Genomic DNA, 19,560 nt, shown 5'->3' with positions numbered 1-19,560 from the left:
GTTTCCTGACAGCCTACCTCAAGGGGCTGACCGCATCCTAAAAGAAGGAAGCAGAAACCACTTCGATATTGCTGCTAGGAAAGCTACAAGCATGTTTCATGAAGTCACCAGTTGATTTTGATTTGAGGAAGATTTTACACAAAGAAGAAAGGGACTTTGCTTTCTAGCCTGGAGGCTGTCATACTTGAGATTTATTTTTAGTTATTTCTAGATACCTAGAAATGCATCCCTCTTGGTTACGGTGCACTTTTTCAGATGATATCCTTCTGTGGAAACAGCAGCAAGGACCCATCAATTCATGAGCTGTCACATTGCCAAAAGGGACAATACAATCAAGCCTAAGTGTTCAGCCTGATGTCTGAGAGTGGCCAACATCTGGTAATAATCAACCCATTATCTGAGCACAAAGGAGGCCTGCACAGCACAGGTATACAACATCTGGCCTGTGCAGTCATTTCTTTTATTCAGTTCTGCTCTGCATAAAAATTGGGCGAGAAGAGTTGTCAATGTCAAATAGCAACCATCCAGCTGAAATAACTGAGAAATAGGACTGGGCTGCCAAAAACCCAGTGACCACTAGGGGGAGGCAAAACTCTTTGCTGCCCCCTAGGGCCCATCTGCAAATTTGCAATCCTTATCTGGTAGCTCGAAACCAGGGTTTCTCAACCAGGGTTCTGTGGCACCCTAGGGTTCCATGAGAGGTCACTAGGGGTTCCCTGGGAGATTGTGATTTATTTAAACAATTATTTCACATTCAGGCAACTTCACATTGAAGAGTTAAGTTTCATTCTGTATTTTTAGTTTAAGAACATTGTGAATGCATCTCTACAGGCCTATCCATGAAACGAGTATAATTTTGTAACTTCTGGCCTATATTTGACCCTGAATATGCAGGGGTTCCCCAAGGCCTGGAAAATATTTCAAGGGTTCCTCCAGGGTCAGAAGGTTGAGAAAGGCTGCTCTAAACAACCAAGGAAAATGCGAGGTTGATCCAGGCATCCAGCAGAGGATTAATTTAGAACAGCTAAAGGCTGGACTGAAATCAGGTATTACTGTAGAGCCAGACTGTTCTCCGCTAAAGGTGTTTATACCTAGCTAGCATGGTTTCCACACAGGGTCAGAGATTAATCCATGGCGAGAAACAGGCATTGACTCTTGTGTAGAACCATCACTGAGCTCTCCTCTACGTTCTCTGCTTCTACATCTTCAAGCATCTGAAGTTTCTGGGGCTGGCAAGTCCTTAACTTCTGGTTCCAACTCAACCCAGACATGATCCCTGGTGCTGAAACGGGCAATTCTGATGCTACCTTCTCTGTAGGTCCCAAATGAGTAGTTTCTGCACTGTGCTCACTGGAAGATCTTCTGGGGTGGTACGTTCCTTCTGCAAAGACTGCTTGGTGTAATCATTAACTACAAAGGGGTAGAAATCATTGAGCACCCTTTTCAAGCTGATAACCTCAGCACTGTTTGGAGCTCAATTCCCATCATCTCCAGGCAACAGGAGGGCTGTGAATGATGGGAGTTGGACTCTGGAGGACAGTCCGCTGGAAAAGAGCCAATCTTGAGGCTTACGGATTCATTCACGCCTTTAAATACTGCCCCTCCCCCTAAGTAAAGTATTGCTTTTATATTATGGGTTGTTAAGTATTTGGGCAGGACTTGAGACAAGGAGTCGTCCTGTGTTCAAGGAAAACACAGATGGGAGCTTTCAAACACAGACGGGTAACAGCAAGCTTGGCTCGAAAATTATATTCAACAACATGCCAGGGTAGTCAACACTTAAATGTAATTATGAAAAGTCTTCCCTCTGCCAGAAGTGCTCAGAATCTGGTACCACAACCTAAAAAAAACCATTAAAAAAATCTACAGATAATTGAAACACTATACGCTGAAAATACACAGAACAAACAGTTCGCAATTGCAGTTTTGATGACATTTTCATCTTGGTTCAGATCTATAAGCTACTAAAACAAGAAGGTATTTCTATCTGCAAGTGGATTCTTGACAGCAGACATGCAATAGCATGAAGTACAATTTGTTGCAGGTCTATGAAATCGTGAAACATCCCTTGAAGAAATGGAAATGGTGAATTTTGATGTCAGATTTCCAGCCTATCTCAATGTTACAAATGTTAAAAAAACATACTCCTTCTTCTATGAATAGCTTCCCTTTCTTGTTTTCAGGCAATCTGTCCTGAATTCCAAGGGAAGGTTTTCTTAACTTCTATATATACATAACCAAACGTGCATTATTGCAAAATGAGCTTCAACAACACAGAGTAAAATGCACTGATTCGTTTCCAACTCATGCTAAGCCAAAAACAAATAAACCCACTTTCTGAGTAAACCTGGGTTAATTATTACCCTGCATTGGCACACTGTTTATGACCATCCTTGAATTTATCTGTAAAAGGAGAAACACATCCCAAAATATCAGTTTCTCATTCACCCAGTCTTACATTCATTTCAAATTCCCATTTTCCGCATCGCTCTGCACTTTTGCTCAAAATCCACATTAAAAAATTGTACGCATTTGTTGCGCCTCTAAGATAAACAGTCTGTTGTTAATGTCTTTTGTGGGGGGGTTGTTTTCAGCAATATACACATTTTTGCTCAATTTCTTCATTATAACATTTCAGAAAGTGCTAATTTCAAAGTACAATTTGTTTTGAATCTTACTGTGATTCAGGAAGTGCGGACAGTTTGAGTACATCTGCCTTCATATGAATCAGATTAATTCCACCCCCCCATTCCCTGTCCAAAAAAAAACAACCCAGATGAGAATTGGATTAATTTACACATCCAAAATTACCTCCAAGGACAAATCAAATTGAAGAGGGGGAAAACCACCCCCAGTAACAAGGAACATTTTTTCTTCCTTCTTTCTTTCTTTAATTTGTGGACACCACATAAAAAGTCTTTTTGGTTCTACAGAGTTTAAGGGCAGTACAGAATGAAAAGCCATTATGCAGCACAAAATAAGAATAAAATGGTGAGCAAGAGGGCATGTGGTTAAAATACCCCAGCAAAAACCAGCCTATGTAAGCAAACAGGAGGAGAGATGGATCCTGCTGGCTAAGAAATGAATAACGTGAATTATACAAATGCGCCTTTAGCCCCTGAAGTCTTTAAATGCTACCTAAGAATACATACAAACTAATATTTCCAAGTATCATATATTCTGATCTGACACATGGCACCTGAGGGCCCTGAGATAGTTACAGAGATATTTACAAGCTGTGGTCAAAAATTTCAAGATTGTTGCCGTGATGTGTGATCAAAGCTCCACCTGTTTTTAAGTGCATGTAAAAAATGGGTGCAGCTTTGATCCTATAGTCAAAACTGCCATCTTGACTTTTTTGACCATCCCCTGCATACACCCCTGGAGAGACAGATAAAAATTCAAAGCTGTAACAGTACAAACTCCAGCACTGATTGCCGTTCTGTTAAACCAGTGCATCATGGAGCCATGTGGGAAGTGGCGCACGCACACCTCCAGCCATATTGCAAGAGGGCCCAAATGCATTAAAATTATTATTTTTTCTACATTAAACTTTCAAATGTAACTACCGCCCTCACCCAAACATTGGCGGACCTCAAAGAAAGACACTTGGATGAATTTCGGCTTCAACTCCCATCATCCACAGCCTAAGATGACGTGGGTGGTAGTCTACACATACCTGTAGCAATCCCAGGACAGGGAAGATTATATTTCATGGCATCTTCAGAAAAAAAAAATCATTTTTTCCAGCTGGAGCACGTCAACTCTTTCACTGTTAAAAAGACATTGCTCCCCCCTGCAAGGTGGGGAGAATGCTGAACTTTGCAAAAAAACATTTTAAGGAGAGATGGAAGTAGCCAGACGAGGAAGGATCATCCTCACGGGGTATGGGATGCAGATGGAATGTCTCTATATTACAATAGCTACAGAAATATATTATAAATTTTCTTTGTCTATTTTTTTTATTCAATATTTATGCATTAACACCCCAAATATTTCCATGATCTCTCTTTCAAGTACTATGTTATTGCCTAAATCTGGGGCATGGGCCTTGTGTGTGTTTGAGAACTTGGTGGAATGAAAAAGATACAGGTAGTCCTCGCTTAACAACCATTCGTTTAGTAATGGTTCAGACTTACAATGGTACTGAAAAAGCCAACTTGCAACCAGTCCTCACACTTATAACCGTTGCAGTATCCTGGGGTCATTTGATCACAATCTGGGCGCTTGGCAACCGGTTCACATTTTTGACAGTCGCAGCATCCTGTGGTCAATGATCGCCATTTTTGACCTTCCTGGCCGGCTTCTGGCAAGCAAAAACAATGGGGCACCACACGGTTTGCTTAACACCCATGGTGATTCACTTAACGACTGCCGCAAAAAGGTCGTAAAATCGGGTCAGATTTGCTTAGTGACTGCTTTGCTTAGCAACCAAAATTCCAGTCCCAGTTGTGGTTGTTAAGCGAGGACTACCTGTATTTTTCTCCTGCTCTGAACATCATGGGCTGGACCCAGACTTGACTATGCTTGATCACCCCTGAAATTAAAGGGATCGAGCAACCTAGCATGATTTCAGCAGGGTCAAAACTGTACCAGCTTAGTTGCTGTATCTAACTGGTTCATGAACCTGAGGAAGTAGGTCTCAGTCAGGAAAGTCAGAAAGCTGGTCTTGAAGTCTTCCCACGCGAGCACCAGCATTTGGTAGAAGCCACAGTGACATCACCCACATCATGACATCATCACCCAAACTATATTGTTTGCGACATTTGCATTATGATGTCATATGAGCATCCCTCCCTTTGTGATACCCATGCGCTCTAGGCACAGCTGAGAGTCAGCTGTGGGTCCGGTACCCATTCAAAAGACACACTTAAACTGTGGCCATTTCCTCTCCCTGATTTGGAAGTGGGACAGAGAGAACTGGTTGCTTGTAAAATTTATACAGGCCACGTTTGCTCATAACTCTAAGCCATAAACCCTGATTTACCCACACAAGAGTGGAATTCACACCCTGCACTAGGCCTCTATGAAACAAATCATGTTTGGTTGAGCAGCCCTTGTGAACCCAGCCACTGTCAACTGTGCTTCATGGCTTGGTATTACGTGTGAATGAGTTCACTGAGGCTTGGTCAAGCAACCTCGGTTAAAGCAAACCATGGCTTATGGCACTAGGTGAAATGTGCGTTCACGTACACAAGGCAGATCCGTGAAATGCGGTAGGCGAAGGGCCTTCTAAGGCGTTGGGGGTTGACTGCCCTTCTCGGAAATAGGAAAGTGGGACGGGTCCCACTCTGATTCTGTGGCACAGAGCGATGGTTCTTGTGGTCTTCCTCCATAAGAAGCCACAGGCACTTAGCAGGAAGTAACTGGTGTTTTTCATCCCACCGGGTTGTTGGCAGGAAGTTTAAAAGACTTCCTGCCATCCATCAAGTTTTTCTTGGTTCCTTCGTTTCACCAAAAACGAAAGGAAATAAGCAAACGGGACTCAGATTAATATCCCAGTTGTTACATTCTGTTCCTTCTGACCCCAACGCGAGGCCGGGGACTGCTCCAGGGCCTTCACGAAGGCTGGCTTTAACCCGAGTTTGCCGTTCACAGGGAAGGTGAGGAATCGCGTGTGGCTAAACCCTGCTTACTCTGCGACTCCCACCCTCCCTGCAGGCCCCACCCTCCGGCGTCGCAAGGCTTCGGCCTTTCAACGCGGCATCACGGGAGCAACAGAGATCGGGCCAGTCGGGTCCAAAACCACTTCTTGGTGGCCGGATTTGTGTAGTCGCAGATGGTGATGAACCTTAAGATGCTCGGGAAGTCCTTCTTCATGATTTTGCATTTCACTGGAATTAGGCGCTTGTGACGAGCTCCTGCCGAAGGAAGCCGAGACGGGAACGTGACCTAACCAGGCATGTCACCTCACCCCGAGCAAGGGACACGCGGCCGCAGCTCTCCCGGCCAGCCTTCCCAACTGCATCTGGCGTTCTGAACCGCGTGGCCCATCCCAGGGCGGCCCAAAGGTCCGCAAGGCCACACGGCACGGCTGACCAAGGACGCTGACCTCGTTCCCACCGTGATCAGGATCTTACCTGGGGAGAGACTGAGAGCAAACTTGGTCTGGAAGTCACACTCCTCACTGTCCAGGTAGTCATCTGAGATGACCACCACCATTCTCCGACACCTGTGGTTACCCACAGAACAGGGGAAAAAACACACCAGGGATGAGTTCTTGCTCTGCACTAAACCCGTGTTTATCGACTCATGAGCTGAATAAGCCCCCTTTGGCTGAACCTACACAATATGTTGTGTCACAAGCCATGGTTTTCAAGGCACCGTGAGCGTTTCTATAGCTTACGACCTGCTCCACACCTGACTGGGCGACTTGCTAAATCCCCTGTAGGGAATAATTGTGTAGGTCGGCAGGTCACCAAATAAACAAGGAACTTCAACTTCTAGCTCCTCCATTTCCAGAAGTGACTTACAAAGTGTCGGTACAACAAAATTAAAAGCAAAAGCTTTGATGATGATTAATCAGTCATTCGGATGTGCCACCATTCGGGGACGGCTTGGTCTTCCCTTGTCCCCCTACGGAGTCACGTCTCAATGAAAAAGAAAAGAACGAGGACACTGAACTGACGATTTATGGATCTGGGGATTAAAAAGAGCTAGAGTGGGAGGGGAAAGGGCGAGATGGCAATTACTTGATAGAAAAAGGGGCAGAAGTCAAAATTCTATGTTTCCTTTCTTTTTTTCACTTCGTTTCTTCCTTATTTCCTATCTTTTTTCTTCTTTTACATTTTTTATACTTTTATTGTATTGTAAAGTTCTAATAAAAATATTTGAAAAAAGAAAACATGGGGAAAAAAATGAGGGAGGGGTGGTCCAGATATCCAGGCTTCTATCACTGAGAAGGTTGGGGCTCAGGGTCTCTAAGGATGCTACGGGTAGTCCTTGGCTTATGTCCACTCGTTTAGCGACCGTTCAAAGTTACAGCGGTGCTGAAAAAACGGACTTGCAACCAGTCCTCGAAGTTCTGGCTGGTGCAACACCCCCGTGGTCATCTGATTGTGATCCGGGCACTCAGGTGCCCGGCTCGTGATTATGATGTCACAAGGAGCTGCGGTTATGCGATCGCCACTTGCGACCTTCCCTGCCAGCTTCCCACAAGCAAAGTCAATGGGGAAGCCGGCAGGGAAGGTCACAAGTTGCTCCAAGAAGTCGGTCCTGTTGCTTTTTCTCCTGAGGAGGGTCCCACTCCATAACACTCCACCTGCTGCACTCTGTAGCAGGCACCCACACAGGGCCTCCTCCAGCCCTCCCAAGGCCTCCGCTGACCATCCATGCTCCATAGCATCTGCCCGTGGCAACCCCCTGTGACACCGCAATAATCCTTGCCTGGGACTCCCACCGCTTCCTGCTTAATGACCCAATTGGTCCTGGGGTTACAACGGCAACGAGGACTGCCTGGATTGCTGTCGCTAAGCAATGGGGTCATGTGACATCGCGCTGTACAACTGCACTGCTTAGCGACAACAGTTCTGCTCCCAACTGCCTTCATAATCCGAGGACTACCCGTACTTCTTCAGTGGTGGGACCCACAGCAAGTCTCTTCCCCCAGATCTTTTTGGAGAGACACTAAGCTGCCCTTCCCACCCCCACCCCCAAGTGAACACAATCAGTGTTTTAATCCCAGCTCATCCCGCTTCTCCTCCTGGGTCAGCTCAAAGCTTTTCAGACATGGTCCTGAACCCACCGCCTCTCTATCAGCTCGCTGGTGATGGACCACACGCAGGTTCCCGGCAGGACATCCCGATCAAAGACACAGAGCTTCAGCTTATGTTCTGCCTGCTCCAGTTCCTGGATCATCTCTTGAACAAAGGGAATGTCGTTCTGGCAGTAACAGATGAAGGCGTCAAACAGCTCCGGGGTTTGCCCTGCAGAAAAGAAGGACAATAATCAGGAAGGGAGGGGACCCAGCATCGGTACAAGCCACCGTGATAGCAAAAACGCCTATCTGTGCGGCATGATGCCACAGTGCAAGCAGTGTGAATTACCTACTGGCGAGTAAGCAATTCATGTCCTCCGCAGGATGACATCATGCTGCATGTTACCCCTTGCTCCCTCTTGCCTCCCCCAGTGGACTCCTTGAGGAGGAGAGGAACAAGATAACCCAGTTGTCTTTTGTGAAATACTGACCCCTCCCCACCTTTGCAAAGCTTCCCTGATGCATCATCTAGAAAAAATAAACTTGTGCATCGTGCTCCGCCCCTGGTTTGCCTGTGGCTTAGTGTGATGTACAAACCCATTTGTTTTTGCTCATAAATCACTGTTTAGGGCTTAGTGTTGATAAGCAAGCCAGGCCACCATGGCTTGTTCAACCACATCAGCAAGATAAACCATGGTTTAGTGTGACAAACCACAGAAGCCCTAAACCAGCTTGCTTCCACCTGGAACCCTCCAGAGGTGATAGGCTTCAGGGCCCAGCGTTCCCAGCCTCTGGGGCCACGGGAACTGAGTCCAATATAGCTACAAGGGAATGTAAGATTATACCTCCCATTAATAATGTGACTAATAACTAAAAAGCAAAGCCAGGGGCAGACTGGCTCCCTCCTCAAAAGAGACTAGCATCCTCCTGGTTACATCAAAAGTGCGGGGGGAAGAACGCCAGCATCTAACAGCTTTGAACAGCCTGCAAAGAGGTCCCACGACAGAAAGCAGGTTACTTGCTGGAATTCTTGGGTCAGCCTTTTTCGTCATCAGTCTTAGAATTGTTCCTTTGCTATTCCTCCAGCCCCGCTTGTGGCTAGAGAGGCGCCGGGTTGGGGAAACCTATGATAAGCCAAGGTTGACCATTTCCTCATCCACCCAAACCGATTTTGGTTGAAGGGCTGGAAATTAACATTCCGTGGCAGATGCCGATCCATGACTAGCCAAGAGCCGGAAAGAACTCCTAAGAGAGGATACACACATTTCAGCTGCTAATCCCCCCTGTGAGAGATTTGCTCATCCCAACTCACTAGCCATGGCGTAGTGAGGAAGCCTGGCATTGTGCTGAACTGGGTTCAAGTCCCACTTTCACCACCTTCAACCATGAAAGCATCCTGGGTGACTTTGGGCTAGTCTCTCTCTTCCTCTTCCTCTGCCTAGCCTACCTCATGGGGCTGTTGTTCTGGGGAAGAATACTAGGACTGAGCACGATGCACAGTGCCTTGGGCTCCTGAAGGCAGGATATAAAACTAATGAAGTCGTAAATGAACGTGCTCTGCTAGTTGGAGACTTAGAGGGTTGTGCAAATCCAGTTTGTACGAACCAAGCCAACTGTGGTTTATTCCTGAAACCAGGATTAGGATAACCATGGCTTAGCCTGTTGCCTCCCCCCATCTCTCCAAAAATGATACCCAGTAGCATAAACAACTCTGGGCCATTCCAATACTGAGGGGTGGGGAAGGAGACCTCAAACAGGGCTAACCCAGAATAAACAGATACAGTCGCTCTCTGAAATGAACAATAACATCTGAGGTCCCCTTACTACTCAGGAGGTGCACAGTAAGCCAGTTTCAGCTAGCCTCCTGGAGGGAAATGCCATAAGCTGGCTTGCACATCACGCTAAGCCACAGTTTCGGGTTTCCATAAAAAAGCCACAAGGGGCTCCATACCCAAACCATAAACAAACCACAATTGCCTCCATGCACAAACTATAAATAGACAGACCACAACTGGGTCCATACCCAAACCATAAATAAACCACAATTGCCTCCATGCACAAACTATAAATAGACCACAACTGGGCCCATACATGAACCATAAATAAATCACAACTGACTTTGCAAACAGACCACAGTCATCTAAATGATCCTTATTTATTTATTTATTTATTTATTTATTAATTATTCAGATTTCTATTGCTGCCCATCGCCCCCCAAAGAGGAGGACTCTGTGGTCTGTGATGTATGAACTAGCCTGTCGAAGCTTTCCCTGCGGAATTTCTACCTGGCTTGCAAGTGTTGGTAGTTCTGAGAACCAAGAAATCTTCCCTCACTCCTACTGCCAGAGGTAGTAGGATTGTCCGCTACTTCCTCCCTAGGACCAACTTAAGAGGGCCCCACGCTACCCCTCTTTCCAATCCCCACCATCTGCCTGATTTAATTTATTTAATTGAGGCCCTGCCCAAGTCCGAACTAACTCCGGGAGGCCTACGGTAGAACCAAACAGAAGAGAAAATACAATACAATAATTATTTTAAAAACAGTCATTATTAAAAGATGTTACAGTGTTAAAATTATTCACAGATCTGACAGCCCAGTTACCAAGCGGGTCGTCCAGAGTGGTGATACCCTTCATTTCGGATGCCCTCGGAAAGCTACTGTCCACTGCTGGGACCTGGACTGGCCGCTCTGATTCTTCTTGCTTCTTCTTCTGCAGATACTTCTTACAGTTCTCCTCTGCAAAGTGGCACATAGAAAAAAATGTATCTCAGAGAAGAGGCGGACAACTTTGGGAGGCGGGGACAATGCGTAACTTTGGGGAGGTGAGAGACGGTGGGGACAGCCATCCAGGACAAGCCCCCATGGCATCATCTCTGCCAGGGGTCCCCAGACTCTTCAGCTCATCAACCCCCAAACATTTATTATATGAAAATAATAAATACTACCTTAACCAATAGTACTATGAATAATACAGGTAGTCCTCACTTAACAACCATTCATTTAGTGACAGTTCAGACTTACGACGGTGCTGGGGAAACTGACTTGCAATTGGTCCTCACACTTATGACCATTGCAGCATCTCCGCGGTCATGTGATCATGATTTGGGCACTTGGCAACTGGTTCGCACTTATGACTGTTGCAGCATCCTGTGGTGATGGGATTGCCATTTTCGACCTTCCTGGCTGGCTTCTGGCAAGCAAAATCAGTGGGGAATCGCGTGATTTGCTTAACGCCCAGGTAGTTTGCTTAATGCCCACACTTATTCACTTAATGGCCACCACAAAAAAAGGTCATAAAATCAGGTGGGATTCAATTAATGACCGTTTTGCTTAGAAACTGAAATTCCAGTCCCAATTGTGGTTGTTAAGCAAGAACTACCTGTAATAATAATAATAACAACAACAACAACAACAGACCCAAACACCCTAATTTTACAAAAAAATACACGCTTGGAACTGGTTATATCTTCAGACACTGCCTTAATAATTCTTAGGTCCTTGGTTAGGACTTGAATTATTAAGTTTTCACCAGTCTTTGACTGAATCTACTTGTAGATAACAATAACAATAATAATGACAACTCAAGGCCACGCTTGCTGGCGGCTGACCATCCAACCCTGGGTCACACTGTCTGGCTGCTAGCCGCCTCACCTTCAGGACTAAGGTCCCAGGTCAGGGGCTCTACAGAGACCCCAAAAGATTAATTGACCCCCATCAACCTTCCATCATTTATTGACTCTCTACTGACCCCCAGACATTTATTGACCCCCTGGATAGTCCCATCAACCCTTGGGGTCAATAGTGACCACTTTGGGGAACCTTGATCTATCAGAACGTGTGACATCACGTGCCCCCCCAAGTGCCTACACAGGTGGGGCCACATCACAAATGAAGAGAAAAAGGAAGTTTTACATCTTTTCCCATGGTGTTTTAACCATGCTATTATTATTTTAGGGATACAGTTTCCATCCCAAACCCTCCTTAAAATGACCCATTTGCTGTCAGTTTTCAACAATCCAGAACAGGGCTGAAAAAATGGAAACGGTGGGAGGAGATGGGCAGTGACAAATTTGATAAATAAATAAATAAAAAATAAAAAGAACAATTATCTTTTTCCATCAAAGTCAACCACCAGGACTGCATGCTCAAATGACTTATTTCCTGTCCACTTATGATGCCATTAAACCAGTCTTCCCTATTTTGAACGCCCTCCAGATGGGTGGACTTCAACTCCCAGAATTCCCCCACCAGCCTGCCCGCTGCTGAGAATTCTGGGAGTTGAAGTCCACCCATCTGGAAGACACCCAGACCTGGGGACCTGAAACTAAAATCTGGAGACCAGAGGCACGTCGGATGCTCACGAAAGCTTCTGTTTTAATTAAACGTGTTAGTTGGAAAAACGGCTACCCGATTCGTTTGGAGGTGCTTATGGTGAGCCCAGGGCAACGAAACAGGATGGGGAGGAGGGGTGAGCAAGGAAATGATGATGAAACCTTCCCTACAAGGAAGCTTTTCGGGTTTTGTATAAATCACCCACAATCAGATGGCACAGGGAAGGCTGCTTTAGGGGGCATTTCAGCTCTTCCCCACCTCCAGCCCCCCACACGTGCTTGACAGACAGGCATTCAACAGGTGATGTTTTCCCCAACCTCACCTGCCTTCCTAGGGCTACTGTTGAGAAGGGGATGCTGGATTAGACCACAGCTGGAACTAAATGCACAGGGGTTTTGCAACACCAAAAAACAAAACGAAACCCAAACCGTCGCCCCTCCGGAGCCGAGCTGGGAGCCGGCCGAGGCCGATCCGGAGGGGCTGGGCTTCGGGAGGGCTCCGCGGGCAACCCAGGCGCGCTCATCCCAGGGTGGCGCGCCGCGCTCGCCAGCTGCAGCGCAGCCCCCCGTGCAGCCGCGCGACAGCTGCCTCCCCAAGGCAGGGCGCCCCCGTCCCGTCCCTCGGGCCGCGACCCGTCCCGCTCCCGCGGGGCTCACCGATGCTGGGTCCCAGGTCGGTGAGGATGTCCTGGCGCCCCAGGAGGCGCAGCAGCGCGAGGAGGCGGCCCACCGTCGCCCCGCCGGGGCTCCGCGCCTGCCAGTCGTCCAGCAGGCGCCCGGTGGGGTTCGGCTGGGCCTCGAAGTGCTTGATCTCCAGGTACTCGTAGCCCAGCTCCTCGGCCAGCGCCGCCCAGTCGGCCGCCACCGGGGCGCGCGGGTTGAGGTAGAGCGCCAGCCGGCGCCGCAGCGAGTAGTTCAGCGCCACCAGCGGCACCGCGGCGTCTTCCGACGGCTCCGACGCGCTCCCGACGCGCCTGGTCACGGCTCCCGCCATGGCCGGCTCCGGCTGGCTCTGCCCCGCCGCCTCGCCTCGCCTCGCCTCGCCCTGCCTGCGCGCCGGGCCGCCTTCGCCCCTCCTCCGACGGCGCGGAAGCAGAGGCGGAGACCTCGCCGCCCAACCGGTTCCGCTGGGGAAATGCATACTTTTCCTTTTTCTTTAAAAAGAATGTTGTCCGAGGGAGGGATCGGGCGGGGAACTAGCATTAAAATATAAGTTGGGGTTGGAAAGCACACTACGCCAATACGTGTGAACTCTGCCAGTGTGCCAAGGCGGGCAGTTTAAAGCTCTCCCTGAACCCCACTGAGGCGGTTTAAATCAAGGCCAACCAGGGTTAAGCAAACCAGAGCTTAGTGGATTGTGTCAACAGAACTGGAAATATGATAGTAAAGTAATTTGAAGAATCTTAGCTGTTCAGTTTAATGAAGTGTTTCTATTGCCCCAAGGCAGAATGGCAGGTTAAAAAAAGAGAGAGGGAGAACAGCTAAAAGCCAGAAATATTCCATTCCTAAATATTTATGGCTTCTGAGAACTTGGTTGGTTTGAAGAAGGAACTACAGTGTAGTTTTCAGTGTCTGCCAGAAAGGTGAGAGATCCCGGTTTTCAATGGAGTTTAGCTTTTGCCCCTGCCAGCTCTTGTAATTACCCAACATTTCAAGCAAACTGGCGTATTCTGCCAGAATTCATGATAGACCCCACAGTTTGTTCATCTGGTGGTTCATAAGCTCACCCCAGATCACTTGATCAAGATGGTAATTCAACTGCTCTCCTCCATCTAAAACACTGCATTTTTCTGGCCACTTCCTGACTTTTTTTAAATGCTTTTATTTTTTTGGCATTTCATGGAGGAAGTACCAACACATTACGGTGAACAAATTATACTAATGGGGACAACGCTGAAGGGTATTGCTCCTCTGGATTTTTAAGCATAAAGCGAATGCCTAAAGCAGGGTTTTGCAACCCCCATGAGAATTTGAAGGGGGTCATAAGGATATATATATATGGCCAAGTTCACCAACTTCCCAGATTAGGCTAAAATGGTTTGCTTGCTTCTGGGTCAGTACAATGGGAATCCAGCTGTTATCCCAGTGGGTGATGTGAAGTAAGCCATCCTCTCCTGCATCATCAAGGTTATTTGGGCATTGCCTGTGATGTGAATGTCACAGCTGTGATTTGCTAAACTAGGTGTAAGATAAGGGTTGTGTGAAAGCAGATCATGTGATCTGTTTCTTTTGGCTTTGAGGGTCATCTGATCTCACCCACCCAGCAAGGTTGGGCAGCCTTTTGCAGCCAAAATTGCCTCTTTTAAAATAATTCTTTTTTTGGCCGCTAAAAAAACCAAGTGGACAAGATAGCATTACAGAGAGCGCAGGGGCAAGATTTTTATTCATATAGACATTTTTGGATTCCAGGCTTAACACGTCCATTTCTCTTTCATTTCCACTGAAAATCAGCAGGAAATCATCTTTAATCTGCTGGGTGGGATTCCATAAATTGCCTTTGGCATCATGGCAGCTGGGGAAGCAGGCAAGCAGGCTACACCACGCTAAAAGGGTTGATGAGTCAGTGGATTGGGGGATTCCAGCTATTATCGTAGCAGACTGGAGACCACCAAGTAAAGCCTCTCTACACTTTCTTATTTTGAGCATAGCATCTGCTGTGAACCCAGCCACGGTGTTTCCTTAGCCCATGTTTTGGGTTTCACCAGCGCATTTTAATCTGTGCTTTGTTGAATCATGTTCAGTTTCCAGTTTTCTCTGGGAACACTGCCAGCTCCGGGGTGGAACAGCTGGTTCCTGTAATTGCTGAAAATCTCATTGTCCATCTTGGATAGGACAGAGATTCATGCTCGGAAGTAAAGCTTAGAAACCAGTAAATCACGTGCTCGGCACATCATGCTTCCTCTTGTAATACACAGCAACAGTTGTTTCTCGTCAGACCCAATGCCTGTGCAGAAAGCAGTTAACTGACCCTAATCCTTCAAGAGGTAAGAGTTAGCACAGTTATACGGAGGGTTAAAATAACTCCATCCAATCTGGTAAGTTGTAAGAAAAACCCATAAATAAAGCTGCTGAAAGAAAGCACAAAATTCACCGACCCTTCCCACATCCTCATTGATTACCATGGTCGAGTCCCGCCTACTGTTGCTGGCCTGCCCAATAGGAAAAGAGCTGATGATGTCACGGAGCCAATAAAAAAAGAGGCAGGGTTTCATCGTGAAGTTGCAGCCGCCGTCTTGACTCTTTTGACTCCCTGGCAAAGAGTTGATGCTTGACTTTGTCTGGCTCATAGATCTGTTCGGCTCCAGCTACGTGGTTGGATAAACCTTTCCCTCCCTGCGGATTCTTTTCCCAATTTGAACGAGGCCTAAACTGAACATGCTTTGGGCAATGTACCACATCAAGGGCGATTGCCCCACAGTGCTTCTTAACCTTGGCCATTTTAAGATGTGTGCACTTCAACTCCCAGAATGCCCCAGCCAGCTTTTAAGAGGAAGGGGGATGTAAAACAGCTTTTTAAAACCAAGAGAAGAAAGGCAATAGATCTTGCAGCAAGGCTGTGGTTTCAACAGAGGAGAGAGCCCTCTAGTGTCCAGCAACTAGAATAACACACTTTTGAAATAAGTTTGGTCCCATTTATCCATTTGTATATTACAGGTCATCCTCGCTTAACAACCATTCGTTCAGCGACCATTTAAAGTTACAATGGCCCTGAATGAATGGTACTTACATCCAGTCCTTGACGTTATGGCTGTTGCAGTGCTCCTGCGATCATGTGATCAAAATTCAGGGGCTTGGCAACCTGCTCGCATTTATGACTGCAGGGGTGCTTCAGCTTCCCCCAACCCACCTATCTACCCCCCACCTCTGCCCTTTTGGCTGCCCTGCACTCCACCGCCCCTGACACCCCCGGCTGACCTTCACCCTCTTCTTCCTCCCACTGCTGCTGAGGTGCACCTGGCCAAGCCCGTCACGGAGCAGCTGCTGGCCCACACAACACTTTCTTCTGCTGGCTGTGCAGGAAGGCCACGTGTGGCCTCAGGAAATAGGCATTGCATGGCCAGCAGCCACCTCGCGAAGGGCCAGGCAGGGCACACCTCATCAGCAGCGGGAGGAAGAAGATGGCGAAGGTGACTTGGGGGCAGTGTTGGGAGACCTGAAGGACCAGGTTGGGGACAGATTTTTATGAAGAAAATCTATCTTTGTGGTCACTAAGAGTCAATAATGACTTGATCGTACATAAACCATCCAACTGTAATTAATTCAGTAATCCTTGCTTGGGTGGAATACAGAAAATGTATTTCTATGAACATATCCCTCGAGCTCCTGTTGAAAATGATAACTGGAATTGAAGGAGTCTGTGCAGTGGCATTTCTCTGGAGCAAGGCTCACTTGCAGTGATCACACTAGTTGGTTCCCAGACTGGTAACTCCAGAAGACCATCCTATAAACAGCCAGATGCAGGCATGTCTGGAAGATGGGGTCAAAAATGTCAGGAAGATGGCCGTGATGCTGCAATCAAAGCTTGACTTCTTTTTTATGTCCATTGCCCTTCCTTCCTTCCTTCCTTCCTTCCGTCCTTCCGTCCTTCCGTCCTTCCGTCCTTCCTTCCTTACACTTACATGTCTGCCCATCTCATAAACCTGAACTCTGGGCAGCTCACAACACTAATAAAACCGAGAACAAGGCGACTGACCTACCATCTCCAATCCATCAAGTCATACAATCCTTGAGCTCTAACCTATCTCCATGCTATGTCCATCCTGAACAAATCTCGCACATTTCATGCTGGCTGGGGAATTCTGGGAGTTGAAGTCCATACATCTTAAAGTTGCTGAGGTTGAGAAACACTGTAGTAGATCAAAATGTCAATTTGACTGCTAAACTTACTTCAAACCTTGGCTATCATGTGCTAAGCCATCCAATCGCCATTTCTTTTTTCCAAACTGGCCACTGCAGATTGGCCAGCACTGTCCGGCTCTTTAACAATGGCCTCAAAATCTTCCCAAGCACCATTTTCAGATAGTTTTCTTTAGCAAGATTTGTTGAGAAGCATGGGATGGGGTTACAAGAATCCCAGCAACTGAACTTTTTCCTTTTGGAAAGTCTTTTTGATTTTCTGTTTAATAGCACTCCTATGATCCCACAAGGAGGTGTGTCTTTTCAAGAATAACAGAAAAGCTTGCAGCTGGGCAGGGATTAAAAAAAAAGTCAAGATGGCAACTGTAAGGTTTTCTGTTATTAGTGAAAAATCAAGGATTCTGTGAAGCCCAATTTGAAAAGCTTAAATGCTGTCCATATGGCACTCTCTCTATTCCCGAGCTTTTCCATGCCAGGAAAAGATTTAGCCAAAGAGGGAGCAGCTATTTCTGAACCCAGTCATCCATCCAAACGACAATTCCTGTGGGCACGCATGATAATTATATGATTATCTAGAGCATATGTGAGGGGAAGATATTTGCTCGCCCAAAATTCTCTTCCTTTCTGCAAGGCGTTTATTTGGAGAAGTGAACATCAAGCGTGCCTCAGTTGTCGGATGAAAAAGGATCTCAGCAATCACTTTACCCAGAAACTTTATTGGTTGAACTGATTTCTTCCAGAGGCTTTTGTGTTTCAAAGGGTGCTTGGCATGGTTTCCATGCTATCGTTGCTATAATTAAAAGGTGCCCTATGAGTGGGTGACTTTTCAGCTGACCGTACCCCAATTTGGTTCAATCCTCTCAGCCTCTAGAACCCTCAATGCCACAATGAAATTTTATATATTTAGTCTGCCTTAAGAGATGGAAAAACTGTGTGTTTCATTCCCTGGCCTGTTTGCATTTATCTTTGAGAAAGGACAATCCTTTGGTCCTGCTCCTTGCACCGTGGGGCTAAGCGAGTGCTGTTGGACGGCTTTGCAGACAGAAGAGGCAGTCTTTTGCTAATCCTTTCTAGGGCTTCATCATTAGTGAAGAAAAAGGGTTGAGATTTTCCTTGCTTCTGGACTGGAGACAATCACTCAAAAAGGGGAAGATGGAAGGACGTCCAAATCATACATCTTTCTAAGCCGCAGGCATAGTTTTGTTCATTGTGGTTTAATGAATCCATCACAACTGGCTGAGTGTGCATAAAATTCAGCCATAAACCAGGGTAAACCAGGGCTCATCGGGCAGGCCACGACAAAGACAAAGCAGTCAAATTAAGGCTTAATGAGACGCATAATCCCAATCTAAGCGGGTCTGAAAAATAAAAAGGTCAACCCACATCCCAGCTGGGGAAGGAGTAGTAGATAAATGTATTAGGAGAAACATCTGCTAATGCTGTATGCTATATATACTGTAAAGCTGGGGAATGCTGTGCTGTAACGTTGTGTTTGGATGTCAGAATTCAGCCCATAATCCGTTTTCTACCTGCCAAAATACTTCAGGTGCAAAATGTGTTCCTAGTGAGCAGATATTTCAAAGTGCCAGAACACCAACTGAAAATATTGGTGGCAATGTGAGAGAAATTTCTCCTAAGTCTGCCACTTGCCAAGCTTTCTTCTGGATGAAAGCGCAAAATGGAACGCTGACTTTTTATCATTATTTTTACATGACTCATATTTCCTTTCTCCTCTGTTGGTTTATGGGCTTCCTTTTTGCAATGCAGCTATTTTTAACCCCCCTCCCCCCATTCCCATTGTTTGGAAGGGAGATACTCATCAGATCAGGCTTCCTTGCCCACTTGTCGCGGCTGATGTTGTGGCACAAATGACTTTTATCCGAAGCAGCTTCATCTAAATCGAAAGGAGGGTGTGAGTTGGACTGTGTTACAAATAAAGAGGGGTTCACTCACTGCACATTTGCCCCGCAAGTTGTCCTGATGTTCACTGGCCACAAGGACATGCGCAGGAAGCCTCTGGCGGAAAAGGGGCAGTCCTCCAGCTGACCACAAACTGGTCTATTGCAAGATTAACAATTGCGGTGTTTGGGGCCACTAAGTGCTACAGACCACCATTGCTCAGTGGTAGACCACATGCTCTGAATGTACGGTTTAATTCCTGACATTTCCAGCTCCAGTGAGCAAAGACCCTGGTCTAAGAACAGTGGCCAGTTATTGCAGACAATGGTGGGTTGTATAAACTGTAGTTTATTTAGCCAAGTTTCATTCTATAAACCATGTTTGACTGGTTCAGGCATCGCTGTAAACCTCAACGCAAGCTTCAGGCGACATGCTAAGCCTGAACCAAACAAATCATGTTCTGACTTAGCACAATGTGTGAACCCAGCCATTTGTGGCTTATTCAACAAACCGCTTCGTACAACAGGAGAGTTGAGCCAGTGTAAAATGAAGGCCAATTCACCTATGAAATTGACCCAGAAAGTGTTCAAATATCTAGACCAGTGTTTCTCAAACTTGGTAACTTTAAGAGGTGTGGACTTCAACTCCCAGAATTCCCCAGCCAGCATGGCTGGTTGGGGAATTCTGGGAGTTGAGGTCCACACTTCTTAAATTTGCCGAGTTTGAGGAACACCGGTCTAGACCTTTCCAGGAACAGAGCATCAAAATTTGGATTT

The 19,560-nt window shown here is 46.6% G+C and overlaps 1 protein-coding gene across 1 annotated transcript; it reads right to left on the bottom strand.

Annotated features, from left to right (window-relative positions):
• Positions 1-1,734: 1,734 nt before the first annotated feature.
• MYD88 (MYD88 innate immune signal transduction adaptor) lies at positions 1,735-13,068 on the bottom strand. The gene is given in 6 exon segments (XM_063303303.1): positions 1,735-5,748; positions 5,751-5,861; positions 6,081-6,172; positions 7,745-7,925; positions 10,299-10,433; positions 12,686-13,068. Coding segments are annotated over 6 exon segments (909 nt in total). The 5' UTR covers positions 13,023-13,068; the 3' UTR covers positions 1,735-5,695.
• Positions 13,069-19,560: the final 6,492 nt, after the last annotated feature.

Source organism: Candoia aspera, chromosome 4, assembly GCF_035149785.1.
Source record: "Candoia aspera isolate rCanAsp1 chromosome 4, rCanAsp1.hap2, whole genome shotgun sequence".
NCBI classification, from domain to species: Eukaryota; Metazoa; Chordata; class Lepidosauria; order Squamata; family Boidae; genus Candoia; species Candoia aspera.
Note: the sequence above shows the minus strand (reverse complement) of the source record. Positions and strands in the feature narration are given on the sequence as shown.